Source organism: Ctenopharyngodon idella, chromosome 14 (assembly GCF_019924925.1).
Source record: "Ctenopharyngodon idella isolate HZGC_01 chromosome 14, HZGC01, whole genome shotgun sequence".
NCBI lineage: Eukaryota > Metazoa > Chordata > Actinopteri > Cypriniformes > Xenocyprididae > Ctenopharyngodon > Ctenopharyngodon idella.
In genome coordinates this window covers 20,366,592-20,390,207 of record NC_067233.1, presented here as the reverse complement: position 1 = coordinate 20,390,207, position 23,616 = coordinate 20,366,592, and the positions used below count along the sequence as shown (strand labels likewise).

General features: G+C 37.2%; 1 protein-coding gene and 1 long non-coding RNA gene across 4 annotated transcripts in view; one reads left to right on the top strand and one right to left on the bottom strand.

The window, feature by feature from the left end:
- Nucleotides 1-23,616, top strand: part of LOC127494694 (uncharacterized) — a 447,433-nt gene that overhangs the window by 203,176 nt on the left and 220,641 nt on the right. The gene's annotated exons all lie outside the window — the stretch shown is intronic.
- fgfrl1a (fibroblast growth factor receptor like 1a) overlaps nt 1-23,616 on the bottom strand; it is an 87,739-nt gene that overhangs the window by 36,334 nt on the left and 27,789 nt on the right. For 2 of the 3 annotated variants that reach the window (XM_051860760.1, XM_051860762.1), the window contains one exon: nt 7,677-7,949. The exons of the other annotated variant lie outside the window; for it this stretch is intronic. In XM_051860760.1, the coding sequence (XP_051716720.1) occupies nt 7,677-7,949 (273 nt within the window). The remainder of the gene's footprint in view (nt 1-7,676; nt 7,950-23,616) is intronic. 3 annotated transcript variants of the gene reach the window in all.

Sequence of the window (23,616 nt, the reverse complement as noted above, 5' to 3'; positions counted from 1 at the left end):
GACATGTTCAATTTGATTGTGATATAAATGCCATCAGAGACACAGAAAATGAAACTCTCTGTTGATAATAAAACGCCTGCAAAATAAATGCCAGCATTGCCGTCTTGTTTATTCATATGTCTTTTATTTGTATTCTCTATAATGCCATGGTTCAGACAACAGAGCGTTTCATGGTCGGAAGTCAGATATCCAGATCTGACCTTGAATGGAACGAAGCCTAAATCCACAGGCAAAACAAGCAATGATCAGAAATCATCTGCATGTATCCTCAAGATTTTTAACAAACAACTCAATTTAATTTAATACACAAGTGCATAAAGAGTAGATTTCAGACAAAACTGAACAAAGATGTGAGTGTTACTTGTGATGTTTCTTAAGTACTGTTTTAGAAAGATCAGTAGAGCTTCAAGCACCCAATGCTAGTTTGACCGCGATAGGGCCTCTTGAAGTCCAGAGGGAAACCCTGCATAGAGATCAGTAGATATATCAAGCTCCGTTTATTCAGCACCACGATCATTACCAGATGTTGGCTGAACAGCAGCTTCCAGGGCCTGAGCAAACTCCACAAATCGCTATAAATCACCAGGCACTTCCCAGCAGCTTCCTACATGTCTCAATTCCACAATCATGTCTGCACTGTCATCACAAATGGACGGTAAATCTAGTCTTGATCTTGTTTTTCTACTGTAGCAATAGTCAGTTTATGCAGGTGAGGGCCAACAAACACAACAACTGGGAACAGAGAACAGAAACAAAATATGAAATCTGCTCTTTCAATCGGTCTTTTTCCCCTCCATCATTCCTTGCTTCCGCTGGATGCCCTGAAAGCCACTTTTTTCTCATTATCTCTGTCAATGACGCATCTGGTGCAATAATACAAATGTTAACAAAAAAGCTAATAAATAAGGAGAGGAGATGGCAGTGAATGAGTAGGCATTCAGAGAGTAAAAAGAAACATAGCAGGCCCAGCGGACTGGGAACATGCTTTGGAGTTGGTAAGAAGAGAGAGCTGCTTAAAACTAAAGCCGCCCATGATAAATGGACAGTAATGCCTTTCCCATCTGGTTTGAGGAAGGGCAAAGCCACTAATGAGTCCTATCAACACAGGTCTCCTGTCCTCACAGGGACATTTGATCACAGGGCCACACAGGACAGAAACAGACTACACATGCTGTTCTATTACGCAAAAGAGCCCAGAAAACTGATGACTCAACCTGATTTTACGATACAAGGGCTGAGATGAAGATATATAGCACAATGCTCTTTGTGATTACATTTGGTACATAACCTGTCCTGCACCATACACTTTTAAAAATAAAAGGTTCTTTATTGGCACCTACCACTTTTCCACCATCGGGCCGAACAGTTCTAAGAACAGTTCCAGTAATATTTCCACTTGAGCTTGGTTCAGCCACAATTACAAACCATTCTCGGCTCGGAATTTTCAGCATGGTTAGCTGTGCTGGTAAAATGCATGTAGTGACGTCGCCAGGATTGGTCACTTGTCTGTTGCCTGGCTACCAGTTTCTCTGTAGCTGGCCAAGTGAGCTATTTAAGCGAAGTAAACAGAAGTTAATAATAAAATTAAAAGAAATATCTGACCATTCTCGCAATTTACAAGTCATGTTGTATGTAAACTCTTAACTTTTTTGGTAATTCTCGTTACCAAAGCAACGACTGAAGCGTTTGTATTACATTCCAACGAGCTCTGTTATCGGTGGAAAATGAAACCATATCCATACTGGCTGGGCCGGACTGGCACCGAATGGAATGGTTAAGCAATAACAACGGTTTGTACCAATGGTGGAAAAGCGGCTTATGGTTCCATGAAGAACCTTTAATATCAATGGAATCTTTCCATTGGACAACAGGTTCTTTATAGTGAAAAAATATTTAGATTATTAGATTATTATAATGTTCTTTACACTAAGAAAAACTGGTAATTTTAAGAAATGGTCACTGAAAGGTTCTTTGGGAAACCTAAAATGGTTCTTTTTAGAAAGAGGTGCTTTTTAGAAATCATTTTCAGAAATTTTCAGAAAAGTGAATTTTTTTTTTCTACTTTTTTTTTTTAACCACTTTAATTCTTAGGCACAGGACAGAGAGGACAGAAAACGATGGGCAGAATAAGGAAACATGATATGAAATGTTGCAACCTGCATTCGCACCTGCATTATCCACATGAGAACCATGACTTAACATGTAACCAATACATCTTATATAAAACTTACGTTTTGTCGCGAAGTGGAAATGCGTATTACACATAGGAGGATCTGATTTTGACATGCTTTGCGTACACATGCTACATGAGCAATTTTAAGGTTTAGATCCATTAAATAACAGAACAGGATTTGGAAGTGAAGGAGGAATTAGTGGTTTCATAAATTGTCTTGTGAGTTGATCTTGTCCTGAAATTGAAGTTTCAAATGGAGTGAAAAAGGGGCAGTGGAAACCAAACCAAGCGAATGTAAAAATTTCAGTTCAAGAGAGCAAGAAAAATATCAGGAAAGTCTTCTTTTTTTTCTTACAGCGCGTAGTATAATGCACAGTTCTGGCTTCTGTGCAGACATGTGCTTTAGTGCCATGAAATATAACAAAGATGGAAAGAAAAACTGTGAAAATATTTATACAAATGAAACAGTCTGCGATGGAGAATTTGGCGGGGTGTGAAGAAGCCGTAATAAGAAAAAGGTGTCAACATTCATCACTGAATTCAAAAGTGCATATATAGAATAATAAACAAAAGTTCAGATGGCCTGGCCAAATTATTGAAACCACATCTTGAGAAATGAATAGATTACTTTACATCCTCACATTTATAGTTCTCACTCCAGAGAAGGAAACATGGATGTACTTTACTGTGGATCGCTTTATTTACCATATGGAACACCATATAAAGAGCATAACGTAGATGTTATAACATCTCATAAAAGTGTTCCACTAGGGGAATTACCTTTAAAAGCCAAAGCAAATCATGTAACAATCTGACATCTACAAATCTGAAAATGCTTTATTCTAAATACAATATCATCCCAGAGATGTCAGTAAAACTTCACATTTTGGTGTTGCAATTTTATAGAGCCATGACAAAGATATTTTCGATTTTTTAATATATTATTTGTAAAATCTTGGCTTTCCAAAGCAATTCAAAACAACATAACACCTATCAAACTACACCTCGGCCTCCACTGGCATGATTGAATTGCGTTAAAGGTAGAATGTGCCAGCAGAGGGATTAAAAAACAAGTCCAAGTTCAAGGGCCCTGACTAAACAGCATGGCAAAGATGGTTGCGGTGCATCAAAGCTGTCTTGGCACATCTTTGGCGTCCCAGCACAGTGGGTGCAGCTGCTCAACTGAGGTCATCTTGGCAGCTGCCCCTGCCGCCCCTCCCTACCCGCCCGAAGTTCAGGGGTTCGCTTATTGCCTTCAGCTGCTAAGAAACTTCTCATTCATGCTTAATTATGAGAAAACTTTTTATACACGCTTGTTTTCTTATTCTAAAATTGCCTGCTTTGATTCTCCTCGCGTGTTTTATGCTGTTTACTTGCTTTTTTTTTTTGCTTTTTTTTTAAAGTGGGGAGGGAACGGGTAGATTTCATGCATTATATTAATTTATTATTTTCTTCATATTTCATGACAACTGCATTAACCCAACCAGCCAACCTTTTACACTTGCAGATTTATTTGGTTTGTTAGACAGCTCGCAATGAGAGTGAGTGTGAATTCGACAATTTGCAACAACAAAAAAAACATTTATGGTGTTATAAATCTGTTTGAGAGATTGGGTGTCATTTATTATTATCATTATTACTGTATTATTATTATTAATTTATTAATACCTTTTTTAAAGTATTTATGACACAATTCCACTATTCACATGATTCTAGCATTTCGATGGATATAAAGCTGTTGAAATGACCCCCTACTACCATCTACACCAGGCGCGACTGCACGATGTGACGCGACAAAAGCAAATAGACCCCATTATAATCAGTGATGCTGTCTACACTGGATGCGATGTGACACAACAAATCCCTGACAGTAAACTGATGCCCCGTTCTATTCTTGATGTACTTCAAGTGCTCGAGTTACTTCTGACACGAAGAATACGGGCCCTATCATACACCCAGCACAATGCAGCGCCAGATGGGACACAAGTGTTTTTTGCTAGTTTCAGCCCGACGCAGTTATCATTTTCACGTCCTGCGCCACGTTATTTAAATAGCAAATACATTTGCACCCATTTGTGCGCCCATGAGTGTGCTTGTCTGAAAACGAGGTGTGTTCAGGCACATTGTTGGCGCGTTACTCTTTTGAGGCAACTGAAATAGACTACGCCATTGACCTACTGAAACCTGGTCTAAAGTCAATGGCGCAATATTTGTTTTGTTATTTAAAGAGCGTGTTAGTAATATGCGCCTATATGAGGGGCACAGCGTGCATACACTTTGCTTATTACACACAGGGACGCGCAGAAGCACACAAACATGCCAAATAATAAAAATAAAAGGATTACAATGTAAAAGATTATTATTGTATGCATAATAAAAATGCTTTGGTGGAATCCGGCTTTTCCCGTAGATGGTCTGCTCGCGTACTTTAACCTCGTGCATGAGCAGATCCGTTTCTTCACTAGAGAAGCGTTCAGTTTTTCCGCTTGCAAATTCCGCCATATAAATAACGAATCCGCCATGGCGCAAGCGCAACTGGCTTTTAAAGGGAATGGGAGATGAGACTCTGATTGGTTTATTGCACGTTACGCCCAATACACACCCATTACTCATTAAGAAAATAAGGACAACCCTTTTAGACCGACCATTTTTGCCGTCCTTAAACTAGCAAAAGTGGATTCGGACATGCCCTGAGCACACTTGCACCGTGCGCTTTAGACCATGCGCTTAGATTGTAAAAATAGGGTCCTAAAAGTATTTACAATGGTCGCTTTGTCACATCCGGTGTAGACACAGTGTAATATATAAGCCCTAACATAGAACATGTCAAGCACATACAATACCCACCAGACCTCAAACAAAAATTGTAAATTAATATTATTTTAATTTTGCTAAAAATGACAGTTATTATTATAAATATACTATGATGCATTCCTATCACGCTGCTATATTAATGTCAGGAGAGTGGCAATTTATCCAAATACATTTTTGTGATTAGTTGTATTTTGCATAAATTATATGGATGCCCAAAGTAAATTTTACTTTCATTGACAAGGCTGACAAAAAAACAATTCTTTTTTCACTCATTGTGAAAAGGCCCCCTGACTTGATTTAGCATCAGCTTTACTTTATCTTTATCTTATTTATATATATATATATATCAGTCAGATATTAAATCACAGGAGATTATAAATTAGCACGCACACTTTGACACACATTATACATTGTCCTATAACAGGAAAATGCAATAATTAACAGGGCTAAGGAAACTAATTTTCTACACATAGTTATCAGTTTTATGTAGCCATTACTTGAAAAGATGTACATGCATGGGTCAAGATCACTAATGACCCACTGTACGCTACAAAACAAACAGTCCATGTGAACGCTGGGGATGTTCTCATTTTCTGAAATTTAGCTCCAATGTCTTGCATTACATAGGCCTCATCTAAGAGGCAAATAAAAGGATCATTAACTTAGTCCAGCTAATATAAAACTCCCCCTGAAAGAGGCACTCCACCAGGGCCTCCATTTAGGATTGGCATTTCTTTAGATGGATGCATCTGCAGTCCCAAATTACCCCACTGGTTAACATTATTATCCTTGAAGTTTAAGGTGACTACACACAGAAGGTCCTGGTGATCACTGCAGTGCTATTAGAAGTTACAACAGTGATTTGCCATTTTGACGGTGTACCATCTCTGATGAATGTACTTGGAGCAGGGTTCATGTCCTCAGAAAGTCTTCAGATCACAAGATCGGCCCAGAGCACCTCCTCACGTAGGTGGACAGATCACCATGTGGAACGCGGCCAAATTAAGGCCTGATTAACTTGGCGAGCGGCCAGCACGCTCATTCAAAGGTCCATCTACTGAACGACAGGTCTGAGAAAAGGCCATTGAAAACCCAGAATGATTAGAGAGTTGAGGATTAAGTATTTTACATTTCCTGGTGCTCATTTTGATTTGCCCATTTCTGGTTAATTAAACAAACGAAGTTGCTGTTCATGGCTACAGATGTCATATTTTATTTTATTTTATTTTGTGCAAAAAGAATGAAAAAAATTGGATCAACTATTTAAATATCATTATGCATTTTTAGGCCATTTCTGGTTGTCGTCTTTGTGCACTGTCAATGCTTTGGCCAGGTAGGCCTCCAATATACTGAAAAAGTTCACATTAAGAGATAATGGGTCTCAGAAATTTGTGTGGGAAATCTGCATTCAAACGTTTTCACAAACAAATCATGATTCACTAATAACTTTAATAAATTAATTTTAAATATGAATTCTTATGGATAACTGGTACTAAAACAACTGAAACCACATGTACACAAAAAATCTCATACTCTGGGTGGCCTTATAGTCATGTGAAGATGAAATTTTATACATAGATACTTCATCATAAATCTATTTCATCATGTACAGTGAATGTAAGGGTATAAATACACAGGGCAAACAAAGGGAGCTAAATCAAATGCAGGTGAAACTAATCAGTAACTAAGGAAACAAACTAGGCCATGATCGGTAACTACAGAAACAAACAAGGATTGGGAACACAGTCAAACAGGAAAAGAACAAAACCAAACTAAAGGGTACGTTCACACAACAACGATGTACTAAAAACCTTGTTGTTTTTCACATTCAGATGACAACGTTGTCAAAATGATCCCCATTCACACGACTCAAACAACTAAAAACGCTGTATTATGCTGCCAGGCCAATAGTTGGCGATGCCACTTTGTAAAGAAACACTACGCACGTATAGACAGAAGAACACATAATATGCATGCGCATGACGTATTACGTATATGCACAAATTTTCACAAATTCGCGTTTTGGTTGCTTACATAGAGATGATAGTATCGTTTTCAAAAGCTTGCATTTTCAGGGGCCCCGAAACTAGACGTTGTCGTGTAAATAAATGGCCAAAAAAGTTTTCTGTTTTTAGTTGAAAATGGTGTTGTGTAAACGGCCCCTAAAACACAAACAAACTGAACATAAACCTGACAGTGAAAGAGTAAGAAAAGCTAGTTATAGCTTGAGCATGCTTCAACGAAGATATATGTATATACAGCTGGCTAATGAGAGCTGTGTAATCTGGGTCTGTATAAAGGTGTTTATTCTGTTTGAACTGATTTTGAGGATACTGTCCTCTCAAGTGAAAGCTCATCTTCAGAGTCTCATGTTTGCCAAGAATGATGAAAGGCTATAAAGGAAAGGCTGTGCAGAAAGCCTTTATATGGAGATAGTTTGGGATGTTTTATTACATTTACATTTATGCAAATGACTAACCTTAGGCACATGGTCACTCATTTAAAATACTCCAAATGCATTAACATAAGAACAAATTCATGCATTTAGGTGGAAATTTTTCGTGATAATTTCTCCGGTGAGTACAAATATGAAATACTGCACACAAATATTACTCTAGGAGACCCACTGTTCTCAAGATAAACTGCTATTTTGAGAGGTTTCGTGAAAAAGTAGCTAAAGCATGCTTACCGATGACGATGAGGGTGTAGTTAATGTTGACACTGCCAAAGCCATTGGTGGCTTTACAAATGAAGGTCCCAGCATCCTCTGCCTCCACCTCTTTGATGCGCAGGGCTTGCTGAAGGACCCTGAAGCGCATCCAACCACTGTGGATGTTTCGTCCGTCTTTGGTCCACATGATGAGGGGCGGCGGATCGCCCTCCACAGGACACTGAAGTTTCATGGTGCGTCCAATTCTGACGGTCTGACGGTGGGCAATCTTCTCGGCTACACGTGGAGGACCTACAGAAAACAAGATGATGTTAATTACTGTCATTGTAGAACGCTGTCTGGCTTTGGCAAAAATTCAAACCGTTTTCCTTGATAAATTACTGATGAAATAGCCGGAGAAACAAAATGATGGGTTGAAAAGGTATGTTAGAGATTGAGCTGCAGGAGATGAACACTGGTAAACCAAAGTGCTTTGTTAGTGGGTTAATTATCTCATTCAAGTGCATCCTATATAGCTTCCTTATGAGATTTTGAAATTAACATTAACTAAGATAAATAAATGCATTAGAAGTATGTTAGCTATTGTTAACAAATCAAACCTTATTGTAAAGTGTTACTTACATGATATTATGATTTACATTTACAAAATGAACATGTTGTATTTTGTTAATGATATACAGGTGCATCTCAAATTAGAATATCATGAAAAAGTTTTTTTCTTTCTGTAATTTAACTCAAACAGTAAAACTTAAATATATTCTAGATTTATTAGACAAAGTAAAATATTTCCAGACTTTTTTGTTTTTATTTTGATGATTACAGCTTGCTGCTCATCAAAATAAAAAAATCAGTATCTCAAATTATTAGAATATTTAATTTCAAGTTCTATTAAATTACCATTCTCAGGGTATAAATACTGGGTTTAGGTCAGTAATCCCAACAGCAGTCATGGGGAAGTCTGCTGACTTGACAGTTGTCCAGAAGACCATCATCAAGACCCTCTACAATGAGGGCAAGCCACAGAGGGTCATTGCTGAAAGAGCTGGCTGTTCGCAGAGTGCTGTACCAAAGCATATTCATGGAAAGTTGACTGGAAGGAAAAAGTGTGGTAGGAAAAGGTGTACAAGTGAAAGGAATGGCCGCAGGCTTGAGAAGATTGTCAGGCAAAGCCGATTTAAGAACTTGGGAGAGCTTAAAAAGGAGAGGACTGAAGCTGGAGTCAGTGCATCAAGAGCCACCGCACACAGACGTCTTCAGGAAATGGGCTACAACTGTCACATTCCACATACCAAGCCACTTCTGAACCAAAGACAATGTCAGAAGCGTCTTACCTGGGCTAAGGAGAAAAAGAACTGGACTGTGGCTCAGTGGTCCAAAGTCCTCTTTTCAGATCAAAGTAAATTTTGCATTTCATTGTGAAATCAAGGTCCCAGAGTCTGGAGGAAGAGTTGAGAGGCACAGAAACCATGTTGCTTGAAGTTCAGTGTGAAGTTTCCAGAGTCAGTGATGATTTGGGCTGCCATGTCATCTGCTGGTGTTAGTCCACTGTGTTTTCTGAAGCCCACAGTCAACGCAGCCATCTACCAGGACATTTTAGAGCACTTCATGCTTCCTTCTGCTGACAAACTTTATGGAGATGCTGATTTCATTTTCCAGCAGGACTTGACACCTGCCCACACAAGGTACCAAAAGCTTGATTGGCCAGCAAACTCACCTGACCTGAACCCCATAGAGAATCTATAGGGTATTGTCAAGAGGAAGATGAGAGACACCAGACCCAACAATGCAGATGACCTGAAGGCCGCTATCAAAGCAACCTGGGCTTCCATTACACCTGAGCAGTGCCACAGGCTGATTGCCTCCATGCCACACCGCATTGATGCAGTAATTCATGCAAAAGGAGGCCCAGCCAAGTATTGAGTGCATAGAAATGAACATACTTTTCAGAAGCCTGACATTTCTGTTTAAAATATCAAATATATATAATATTTTTTTTATTGATCATATGAAGTATTCTAATTTATTAAGATAGTGAATTGGTGGGTTTTTGTTAAATGTGAGCCAACATCATCACAATTAAAAGAACCAAAGACTTAAAGTACTTCAGTCTGTGTGCATTAAGTTTATTTAGTACACGAGTTCCACAATTTGAGTTGAATTACTGAAATAAATGAACTTTTCCACGAAATCCATTTTCATTTAGTGCATACATTTTTAATGAATGCAGTGTTTGGTCTGCCATATTCTGACAAATATTTTTGTCATAAAATTTAAATTCCATTCCATAAGAGTAAAAATAACAAAATATATATTTTTACTACAAATTTTTACTAAAATCTTTACTACAATGAAAGGACATTTTGTTAAATAACAAAAACTGAGTAAAGTATGTTCCATAATGTGATCCTTTCGTCATCAACCAGAAGCATTTAATGACTATATATAGTAAAAACTTTCTCAATCTATCTGAAATCACCCTTCATACTACATCAGTACATACAAACTGGGCCATGTTTTGAAATTACATGAATGTCAAAGAGACCAGAATTCACCTCACTAAAATCAAATGTTCATTGTTCAAAATGTTCACTGTTAGATTAGGTTCACATGAACCCAACCTTTGAACTTTTTAAAGTAAATTAAGTGGTTCCTCGGTGCGCACCCAAGTTCTAAACAAGCTAACAGAACTTTAAGGTCAGTGCTCATGAAAACCTGTTGTGCTCCCTCATAATCTTTAATCAAAAACATTTACATGACTGCTCGCTATGAAATCTCTTTTCTGATGACGTGTACAACAGCAATATAAGATTGTCCAATGGCCAGATGAGTTTCAATCCCCCCCCATCCTGTCACTCACATGAAACGATCAAGCAATTAGAAAACAACAACTTTATACAATCTAATAAACTCCCAATTAACAAATCAAGTGCCGTTTTACTTTTTTCTTGCCCAAGAAGCCATTTCACTCAAACATATGCGTCAAAATAGGGTAGAAAATTTGGTCCATCATGGCAAATTTTCTGTTCTGAAAATCCTCAATGGTTTTCAGCAGTTCACTATGCAATAGTCTTATATATACTGGCTGATGGACTGAAGTAAAGTGAAAACTTCAGGGCAGGCAACTAAGAAATTTTCTTTTCAAGAGATCAGTCGGAGGTTGAGAGCGTCTTGGCCCGGCTGAACAGAGCGAGGCTTCCCCCTGCCCACGCACAGCCCTGCTTACTCCCGTTAAAAGACCAAATGCAGGAAATTGATATTGTCACTGTTTATGTCTGCGGGGAAATTTTAACCGCAGCCCCCTGTCAGCCAGCCATGTCTCACTGGCGTACTGCATTGTTTGTGCGCTCCTCAGTTGGTGGTTCCGAGGAGGTTAGAAAGGTCAGAGTCTGCAAATACTGTCCGCGCTTGTTTCTCTCAAGGCTGTGTGAGTCACTCTAATAGCTGTTTACATAAGGCTAATGCCAGATTGGTTCCATTTAGCTGCCACAAAACTAGGCTTAAGAAGACCTTGTGGTGAAAATTTTAAGAAACAGACTTCCACATGCAGTCATACGCATGAAGGATATTATTACGTTTTAGATCTTTTCTCTTAAAAAACACCATGCCTGTAATTGCATCCATCACACGGATAAATGAAGAGGAAGGAGTGCTCATTGTCAGACATTCATCCAACACATAATCATTTTCAAATCCATTTCAACAAATTAAATCCATAATCTGATGAAAGAGAAGCTCTGAATGACAGAGGATGAGACATCATAAAGTCATCTGAAGCCATATGTCAGGTTACTATGAGGGTATGGTGTAAATATGGTGTAACTGAAGGTTAGGGTCGCAACTTGCCATATTAATAACTCAAGTGATCACAGGTGTGCAACTCTATGTATATCTGCTATTTTATAACAGCCTCAAAAAAATGTAAATAATTATATTTCAGGATTCCAGAAGTTTTAAGAAATGAATGAATTCTTCAAGGTTCCTTTTTAACCAATGAATTTACATGACAATTTTAGTTTGTGATTAGATTTTTTAAGGATTAAGGGTTTTTAAAAAGTAATTTTTACTCAATAAAATATTAGCTTAGCATTGAAAATGTATATTCATTACAAAATGCCCATGGCATCACACTTTTAAAATTAGGCTCCCTCATACTGTATATCCTAGCTTTCCAAGACTGTGGGAACTCTGTCTCTGTCTCTCTCTCTCTCTCTCTCTCTCTCTCTTTTAAGAACTGACGTTTTAAGAACTGAATGTTCTTCGGGGATTTTTCTGCTTTCACAAAAGAATACATTTTTGCTGGAAACTTTACCATACCATGCAAAACACCACTGAATAGTATGTACATACATTTAGCTAACATATTTTTTACAGATGCTTTCAAGACTATTACAACAATGTAGAATAAATCACAGAAATCCAAGCCAAATTTTCATTCTTAAGAACAAATGAGATTTTAGAGCTCTGGAAGTGGCAAATATAATCAGTATTGCTTGGAATATAGAGCACAAGTGCAATATTTTGTCCATATTTGAAGCTCTGCACCATCTACCATCAACATCTACATTTGCTGTATGGAAAAGAGCAGCGAGGAAATTCTTTAAATGGTTTTATATGCTGACAGATATCAACTGTCCATGAAGTGTAACAGCAAAACTGTTTGATGTCGAATCAAAGGGGACTTCTAGTGAAAAATGCATCTCATGCCTAGTTTCACATTGCTTTGATATGATGTTGTGCCCAGTGGGAGCGTGAAGGAGTCACTGGCACAGGTATGGAGCCAACCTGACTACAGCACACTAGTGCGTCCCACAGACACCAGTGTGTAGTTGACATGTTGATGGATGATGTCTGAAAGTGTGAAAAAGAAATTAGTCACAGTCAGGAACTCGCCAGAGTCATGTTCTCCTGCTCTGTTTGAATGGCTTTCTCATCAGAGTAAAATCTTACTGGTGAGCTGTTTCACAGATTGAAATCTCATTCTCCTTTTGGAGGACCGTACGCCCACACTTTGAGCAGATTTATGGCCCTCCCGCTCCGGTTCTTCTGTTCGCAGGTTGGTCCCGAGGCCTCTCCTCCTCGCAGACCGACAGTACTGCGTGTTTCACAGATTAGAGGTGTGCGGGACAAAACAAAGGCCCTGAACTTTCACAAGCAGCGCTCGGTTTGCCTTCCAACTCTTCTCTCTTCAGCCCACAGATGGCTGTGATTAATGCAACAGCTTCCACACAAGTCACAAAAGTCAAAGCCAGGGTCAGGAAAGCACCCTCCGAAAAGAGAAACGACACATGGAGTAAAGGTATTTACAATGTCTGAATAAATAAATGTGTTCCAATGCGCAACAACATACATTTAAACAGCAGGGACTTTAAAAAGCCTGCACATCTGTATAAATATTGGGTGTGTGAGAGTAATTGTGAGGAACGAGCTCGGTGAATGAGGGGAACGGCAGGTCAAACTCTTTAAAAGGCAATCTGTTTTCTCCATTCAACATAAACGCATTCCCTTCTGTCGCAGCACTATACAATACGGAGGCCGGTCTCTCATTCGTCTCTGTGCACCGGGGAACTCTCAGCGACTTGCAGTCTTCCATATCCCTCCTTCCCTTTTACGGCCTGTTGGCTTAAGGTATCCCAACATGCACGTCTGGAATGTCGACTAATGAGAGGAAAAAAATAATTCGGTAAGAGGCCAACGCAAGTAGCATTCCATCATATACTCTCTTTTAACTCCAGCTCTCTGCCAAAAAGCCTCTCCAGGACAAGTGGCATAAAGAAAGCATTCCCTTAAGAATTAATATCTATCCTTGAGCCAGCTAGATAGGGCCCTTTGGTGCGAAAGAAGTCGAGGAATAATATTTTGGTTGGCCTCGTGTTGGGAGCACAGGATGTGCTTTGGAGCACAAGAGTTCTGAGCTATCGAGTGCCAATGTATTCACCTTCAGGAAGCGGGCTGTGATAGAGTAAGATACCCCTCTCCCTGCCTTCACTTCCTCTGTCTTACAGGAGGCTGTTTTATTGCTAATCATATTCGCTTTCCACCATTAATTCCCGAAAACTGATTGTGAATATGCACAAAATTAACAGCTCTGGAGCTGTGGAAATTAACCCTCAGAGCCCGGTGAATGCACCGGCACGTTCTGCTGGATTTTTTCCTCATGACAGCAGAAACATCTTAAAATACTCCATCATTTGTGGCCCTACAGATTAGTGTAAGACATCATTATAAAATATAAAGGGTCTACTTTTAATTGTGTACACTCACAATAACAACAAAACCTTGTGTTTCTGTAAAATAAAGAAAATAAACAGGGTGCGCTTTCAGCTGTCATATGCAAGGCACGCCAACCTGCAAACGCCCCTACCCCCTCAAAACAAAGCATTAGCGTCATCATTCCTTTGCTTTTCACAGAGTTTAGAAGACCCGCTGTGAGTTTACCTTGAATTTACCTCAGAAGAAGAAGAACACGATTGATATCCAGCTGAGGTAAATCATTTATTCCCACTTACATTAAAGTGTTTTTGTTACGTAACATGTTAGAATGTTTAGACAGTGTTTACTGTGAAATACTGTGTTCGCGAATATCTGCTCAAACGTGTTATATTGTGCTAAGTAAACAATAATATTTCATAGAGTAAATGGTCTCTGTAAGCACTGTGAGTTTGACTCACTTACAATGTGCATTTGAAAAGCAAAACGCGCACACTTCATAACGTCATAAGTGTTTAAAATAATTTTCATTTGGGATCTGAAGTGGCTTCTTATAACATAATGAGGCAGACAGTATATTATTTTGAAGTATTCTAATAAATTAATTATGGGTGTCGCGATATACCGGTATTGACGATAACCGAGATATTTAAAACATGAAAAATCAATATTGTGTTAATTAAGGGTCTGGCAATATATCGTGATAACTGTAATATTTAGAATGAATAATACACATGATAATATGAAACGTAAATAATCCAGTATCTGGTTGACATCCCAAAGTACAATAGGTGGCGGTATTGCACCTTAACGCTGCCATCTGACAAAACAAAAGAAGATGCAGTGCGCACAGCTGCTACTGCCGTGGAAAATCATGTCGTCTGATAAGACAGAGGAGATTCTCTACACAGCAGAGAATGTGAGCGAAAACGCTTTTAGTTTCATATTTTTCTTTCAATATTATAATGTTATTTTTTAATTTAATTTATGTTGATTATTAAAAGGGAACAGCACGAGTAAGATAGGATAGCTACATCATAAGATGCGCAATATATCGGGAGACATGGAGTGGGTCAGACATGATTTTGACCACTTCATTAAGTTTTGTAGAAAGCCTTTCATTAAAGTGATTTTCGTTTTGTATAAATTGTTTCTTAATTTTAATCAACGTTTCATCAACCAATTGCATGGATTTAATAAATAAGCAAATATAGCAGACAATACAATGGAGGGGCTGGCACGATCACTTGCATGTGAACTGGAGCGTGTCTCATAAATGAAGCAGCTTACAGGCTACTTGCCTCACAGACATGAGAAATATATCTATAGAAAGTTTGAAATGACTACTTTTAAACAAAACAATTCAAAACGAATAGAAATAGGCTACTCTCTGATTATGTAATCCGTATGAAATGTGCATTTAAAATGCAGATAGAGACGTTTTGAATTTGATTTAACATGGAGAATTAACACACCATTTTGACAGTATATGGTTTGTCTTTGTTCAAGCCATCTTGGTTATTTTCATAAGGATAATGTATATTTATAATGCTATGCTAATCTACATAGCCTTTATCACTGTATAGAATACTATAAAATAATATAACTTCTGCCTCTAAATAAAATCACACAGCATGGTCTTTAAAATGTGCATCAGAAACTCTTTTCAGTTCTTCGGGATACATTCAGGCAATGTTTTTTACTCCAGCTTGAAATCAGATAAACTAAATGCTTGTCTTCCTTCATAAAAATTTGCCAAAGACAGAGAATGCAAAAGGTAAAAATAATTGTGCCTTGTGTTTATCAGTTGTTTGTTTATCAGTTGTTTATCAGTATCTGATTACCCTTAAGTGTAGTTGTTGTATGCAATGGTGTGATTCATTGGCTTCAAAAAAAAAGAATGAAAAAGACAAAATAAAGTAAAGATGAGTTTGACTGATAACATTAGGTTTTTTTCAAGGTTTCTATAGATATCGCAATATATCGATATCATGAATTCTTTTGGCCACGATAACCGTGGTGTGAAAAATCTGATAGTGTGACAGCCCTAAAATGAATGCATTGTCGATTAGAGTTGCATCAAGAATATACATTATTCTTATGAAAATATACAAGATGGCTTGAAGAACACAGATAAACCATATACTCTCGCAAATTGTGTTTATTGTCTTCATATTTAATAAGTCAAAGCATTTCTATCTTCTTTTCATTCAGCTATAGAGATAGTTGTATTATGGATATCCTTGAACGGCATGTTATTTTACTTCTGTGAGGCATATTTGAAGCATGTTCACAGTTGTTTTGTTTTTTTACAGAAACTAGATGCCACTGATGAGTCGTGCTGAAACAGTTTTTCTCTGAGAACACTGTACAAACATCAGAAAGCTGCATTACACAAACATGGTAAAATGAAAAAAACAAACACCTTGGAAATGACAGGTATATTGAACAGGAACTGTTTCAGGAATGGTACAAAGGTGTTTTTCAGCTGACAGGGCCATTAGGGGAGGGTCTGTGTCTTCCCAGGTGTGAAACACATCATTATTCATGATCGTTCACGCCATCCCCGCATACAGCCTTCTGACACAAAACATGTCTTACAAATCAATATATTGTAAATCAATATATTGTTTTATGTGAATGAGTGGGAAGGATGATTTTCACACCGCTTTGAAGCAAAAATTCTAGCCTACATCATACATTTTTCAAAATTCTTGTGAAAAAATATTCAGTATGGGTTTTATGGCTTTATTTCAGTGACTTTTTTTTTTTTACAAACCATGCATAAATGTAATTTTCTCAAAACTACAAACTTTTACATACATGCTGCTCACATATTATTGTAGCAGAGTTTGTGTTGAATACAGTAACATCAGACTTTACCCATGAAAATGCTAAGAGTAACAGAAATAAGCACAAATGTCAGGGCATGTCAAAACACCTTCAGGACCCAGAAAACACCTCAGGGCCCAGAGGGTTAAAGGAAGATTCTAAGTCAGATACTACATAAGTTTCCAATGAGCAAATGTTACATATAAAACAAAGCAAAACACTCACTGGAATTATGTGGGTAACATAAAACCATATCCTCCTAGAAAAGTTGTTGCACCTCAAAAAGGTTGATTTAGACAAATTTAGAGATCAAATAATAATATTTTTATAAGTGCTTTAACAGATTTTTACATTTCTACTTTTCAAACCCTCCAATAAATTTGAGTAAATTTTAAATACATGAAAGTGATAGTTCACCAAAAAACAGAAAATTATTTTATTGTTTACACACTCTCACGTTGTTTCAAATCTGTATGACTTTTGTTCATCTTCGGAACACAAATGTAGATATTTTTAATTTTATTACATCTTTTTTTTTTTTTGTATATCCATTGAAAGTCTATGTAATGAACATTTTCAAGTTTCAAAAAGTTATGAAGACATCGTAACAGTAATCCATATGAATCGAGCAGTTTGATCAAAGTCTTCTGAAGAGACACAATCGCTTTATATAATAAACAGATTTAATTTAGGCTTTTATTTATTTATAAACATCGCACATCAACATGCATACATAGAACACAACAAATGAACGTTTGGAATGACATGATGGTGAGTAAATGATGACAGAATTTTCATTTTTGGGTGACCTGAGACAAGCTGGAACTATTTTCTGTACTGGTTGACAGTTCTTAGGCCTTTATATTCATTAAGTTTTATTTAAGCAGGAATATTTTGTTTAAATCAAACATGCCAAATGCATAAAATCAAATAGATCACATTTTTATAAGTCAGTCTGTGGCTCCAAACCTCCAAACACCATGAAAATCACTTTATACATAAAGGATGTTATGAGACTGATTACGTTAAAAACATAGTAATTATTGTGGATTTACATTATCTTGAAGGATGGTTCATGGCTGGCTGAAAATGTAGAACAAGGAATGTAAACATACTACAGTTATGATGTATGGTGTGGTCTCTTACAGCTCTAACAGTCAATGCATACTAAGATTTTTCTCAAGGTGACACAATTGAGATGGAATCAAGTGACTTTACTTGTATTTACAGATCTTTAACAACTAGAACAGGCATGAAAACCTCACCATTTCTCATATTAATTACTTTCTCATTGCTTATCATGAAGCATTTGGACATTTTTGGGTCCAGGAAGTTCGACCAGCAATTAACATTTGAACGCTCTGTTCAGTGAGCTCCAGAATCTGTTTACTAAAGCCGGCCAAAGGAGGAAAAGAGCCAGTGAGAGTCAGATGAAATTAAAAACCTCTTAAAACATTTGCCAGATTGAGTACGGGTCTCCCTCGGGAAAAGCTGCAATGAAGGGGTTTGTGGGATATCACATGTTGCCACCATGAGGTTTTGAGAGCCAACGGCTACACAAGCAAAAAGACCACCATGATGACGTTAAACTGATCAGGCTGAAAATGGTCAAAACTTCAGTAGTTTTGTGAGACTAACTATTGCATGTCAAAACTTTGAATGCAAACTAGACTATAATCTTTGGAAAGTTACAACAAAAACTGTAATTGCAACATTTCATCTTTTCCATTTCTTTTGGAAAACAAACCTACATTCAAGGTAATTTTGACTTTGGGACAGTTTTACAATGAAACCAGAATTCAGCAACTCAATGACTATAATCACCGCTAAGTACAGTTACACGCAAACACATTTTTAAAAAAAAAAATGTAATTTTTAAAAACTACATTTATGTGATACTAAATCTGCAACAAATCAGGAATTAAGGCATGACAAGAGTCAAAAAGCTTTTCTGATTTTCGTGCATAACTGTGTTCCTACATTTGCGGCTTACACAAATACTAAGGCATTTAACATGCAAAAGATTAAGTGTATGAATTATATTTGCATTTCCAAAAGGAAATACCAGTATTGAAAGTTTTAGGCTTTGGTAGCTTGTAAAAATATAAACACATGCAAGGAAGGCCAGACCAATCATAATTCACTATGCAAATACTGTATAGTAGTCAAAAGGATATTTATTAAATGACAAAATTAAAAAATTGACAGCACTCCTAAGGCTAAAAATTATACAAAACTCAGTCTGAATGGAGTCGATACACAAAGTGGTTTAGGCTGAATTAATTGCAGAAGTTCAGTACGTAGGGTTTTTACATCAAACCCTAACCAGAGCATCTAAGAAATAACAAAGGATTGCAAGTGCTGAAAATATGTAGCATAAGAAAGAATGTATAGCTCAGATATGTAAGTAATATCTCTATTCTACGGTCTCATCTAAAAGGCCATCTCCTCCCCTTGTGTTTCTGTCACTGCCTGGGGCAACAAGTAAAAGTGATGGGAATATTCTTACACAGACAGTTCTCCATTCAGATAGGTAAAGAACAGCCATTTCCCCTGCTGTCAATAGGTCAATTGCTACCAATTGCAATAGCATGACAGTTAACGCTGCCCTGAGGCAATGGGCTGGCCATCTTTACATCAGACAAGACCTTCAAGAAATCAGCAATGTATTTTGTTAACCACAAGTACCTATAAAGTTTAATTGAGGGGGGAAAAAAATCCCATAGACTTACATTGACGGAGGCATATCTATAAACAAAATATAATAGTGACTTTTTTTGAGGGAGGAGGGTGGGCTGTTTTAACAGTAAAGGTCGGGTATACTTAATTTTCCGCAATCCGCTCCGTCTTGCGCACAGTCGTGTCCGCAGAGCTTTCAAAGTATGCTCAACCACGGATAAGCACGGATGGATGAGTTTGACACATGCCCAGTACAACTGCCCAGGGCAGCACTGTCATTTACAGGACAATCGCTCGGAGGGATAGAAGAAAAGTAGCGGGTCCGCCATTGCATGCAAGAACCAAAACAAAAACAACGGAGAATGATATGCTCCTTTGTTTACTGTTTTGTAAAGAGTTTACTATTCTTGAAGCACTCTTCTTCGATTGCTGCACAATACATCACAATTGTGTTTATTGCCACCTAGTGGACTCTTCTGTCTCAATATTCACTTTGCGTCTGTGCGGACATTTACCTACTACTTGTCCTGTGCGAATCAGTGGGCGGGGCTACAGTGGTAACGATGTAAAAGTAGGCGTTGATTTTCTTCTGCAGAGGCTGTCTTTCACCTATTTATGATGTAATAAATAGGCACATTCCACAACCAGTCGTAATCTAGGCTTGGTTTAAATAAAAGCTGTTTTTGTACTAACAAGGTAGCTTTCAGTTCTGAAACTTACAATATATTCTTGTAGTATGATGACCTGTTATATGTCAAAAGCTCAAGGAATATTTGATTTCTCAATTCATGACCCCTTTAAGTAATTTCCAATCCAGCATCAAGAACACCTTAGCAACCTCCCATAACACATTAGCAACCATATGGCAACATCTTAGAGTAACACACATCTTAGCAACCATATGACAACATCTTAGAGTAACACACACTTAGAGTGTGAAATGCATTTCGATTTTTCAGAAAATGCATGATAAACTGATAAAATGTATGTCTTGAAGTCACTTTGGATAAAAATGTCTGCCAAATGCATAAATGTAAAGATATTGTTTTAAATGTTCACTCTACAAACTGTGAACATCTATGAACATCTATTTTAAATGTTCACTCTAAAAGTCCATGAAAATGTACTGTGTAAATATGAAGGAACTGATTTTTTTTCACAGGCGTTTTATCCATATTTTGAATTACGCATTGTACTGTGTTGTGTTTTATGGATAAAAGAAATGTGAGTACTTAATGGAACTTAATGGAAAATGTACTAGTAAATTTCAGCCAGGACATTATCTGTTTTTCTACAATTTTTTTCTTATGTTGTAAGTTTAAATTTTATATATATATATATATATATATATATATTATATATTATATATGTGTGTGTGTATATGTATGTGTATACTAGGGGTGGGCGATATAACGATTTTTGATCGTGGACGATTAAAATGTCTCCACGATCTGCTTATGAAGAAATATCGTAGTATCGTGCTACAGTGCTTTCTATCAGTTACAGTTCCAGCGCCTCCGTCTCAGCATACTGTTCAACGTGACGTACATTCACGTCACATTTTAACGCAGCGGTAGAGTAATATTCGCTGGACACTTCAATCCACAAAAGTTATTTTTAGAGTCCAAAGTTTACAGAAACACAGTTGGTTATGTCTAAAGTGAAAGTAAACATTTGAGAGAAAACTGGATGCGTGGCTGCAACCATGCATTAACCATGCGGTCGCCTGTCCTTAAAGGGATAGTTCACTGTAATGTTGTTTCAAAACTGTATTCATTTCTTTCTTGTGTAGAACACAAAATAAAATATTTTGGAGAATGTGGGTTAGCTGGACAGTTGCTGGTCTCTATTGACTTCCATGGCAGGAAAAACATAGTCACTATGGACCAGCAACTGTCTCGTCATTCTTCGAAATAACTTTTTGCTCTTGACTGAGAACTTTAATACATTAGCTTTATTAAGAATCAATGTATAATTTATACAGTAAAGTCTAGTGTTATATTTTTATATTTGTTCATTTAATTTTTTACTTGAATGCTACTGTTAAATACATCTACTGTAGCTGAAAAAATAAATCATCTTATTAATTTCATTTGTATAATGTGTAGCCTATGTTTTTAAAGATAAAGATAAAATTAATAACAAATAATAACAAATAACATAAAAAATAATGACAGATTTTTATCTTCCCCACTTTGGCCTAAATGTCTGCCATTTTTAATTTTATTTTATATTTTGTTATTTTGTAAGGCTTTGTTTTTAAAATAGGGAAATTAGTTTGGCTGTAATGCTCAGTCACTTGCAAAATAGTAAAAACAACATGAAGAATCGTGATAAAAATCGTAAATCGTGATTTTCCTGAAAAAAATCGTGATATGATATTTTTGCCATATCGCCCACCCCTAGTGTATACGTATATATACACGTCTTAGTGGAACTTTCAAATAAATAGTAATGTAATACATTAGACAGGCCTTAATATAATCATATAATTACATGCAATCAGTTGAAAAACAGATACAGTACAAAACATGTTGTGAATGGCACAGGATCCCACAAAGTGGAGCAGTGACTGAGTGAGTGGTTTATCTAATGAAGGGCTGGAGTGGTGGGAAAAGAAAGGTTTGGCTGGCTCTGCCGTTCTGCAACAGCCCCAAAGGAGACACACTTTTCTGGGAATCTCAGGACCAGAAGCTAGTAGGGTGTTGGGTGCTGAGCGGATAATGTTGCCATGTCGACCAGTCAGCAGATTCTTTAAAGTCTTTAGTTCCCTTTGCTGTTCTGGCAGTAGGAACACGACATGAGCTCTTTTTATTCCTTCTTAAAACAAAGATATTTATTAAAGCGTGCAATGCTAGTTTTCATACTACATTACCATAGATTATTTTTAAGAATAAATTTAAAGAATCTAAGAATAAAAAAATAATTGTGAGTTTTATGCTTAAAAAAAAATGTCAATGAAGTGAGAACAATAAACTTAACTGAAGATACATTTTCCTAAGACACAAGCAAATGTATCTTGTTTAATTTTTTTTTGCCATGCAACGGCTGGGCCGATATATAATTGTCAAAGTAGAAAGAGTCTTTGAAAGGAAATGAATAATGCTGGTTAGAGAACCAGACCTCAATTGGACTTACTCCAGAAACATTTAAAGCTGTCAGTTCTGAGGAGCATAAACCTCCATCTCACCTTATATAATGGCCACAGGTTCAATGGAAACAAAGCGTGGTATGTCCTTCCAAATTAACCCAGATCATATTCATTTTAAACAGCACCTGTCTTCTCGGTGTAAATGAATTGAGGAACGAAATGTTGCAGTAAATTCTGGACATCAGAGTGCTGAAAAGCTATGAAAAGGCCACGTTCAGCAGGCGTTGTTTTCGCAAGCTAACGAGACCGGAACCAAGGAGTTTTTTTTTTTAAAGGGCGACTTTTATGAGAGCTCAATAGAAGAAACTTGGGTCTGGATGACAATCATGCAGATGTATTGGACGTGAAAGGGGAGCCTGAAAAAATACAGAGGGAGCAGAGAATTCCCAGGGCTGCGACCTCGGCCGGGAAGTCAAAGGAAAAGCCAGCTTCTTATTGCATGCTGGCAAAAAACTGTGTTAAAGGCCACAACTTCAATTACACGTGGCTGCTGTGGGGGCTTTATGTTTCACAGGGGGGAGATAAAAATGACCTCCACAGGGTGCCGCGTTAGCCGTGTGGACTCAACGATGGGGACAATGATGAGGATTAATGATTGAGCCAGGAACAGATGTATGGACGAGCACAACAGGTTTGGGTAGCATGTGGCAAAAGAAACACAACCCTATGCTACACCAGGGGTTCCCAAACTTTTTTGTCAGCCAAATACATTAGACGTTTTCTTGAAGTACCCCCTGAAATTTTAAGTTAATATTTTAATAATTTAACAACACATTTGCATGTTCACAGTTCTCTGATGTTGTCACATGACATGCAGGTAAACAGATAAAACATTAATTTTTTTTTAGTAAGTGTTTTATTTTGATTGTTTTACTTTAAAACTATTTATATACACTTCCAGTCAAAAGTATGGAATAATTAAGATTTGTATAATGTTTTTGAAATGTCACTTCTGCCCACCAAGGCTGCATTTATTTGATCAAAAAATACAGTAAAAACAGTAATATTGTAAAATATTATTACAATTTAAAATAACTGTTTTTTTATGTGAATATATGTTAAAATGTAATTTATTCCTATGATGGCAAA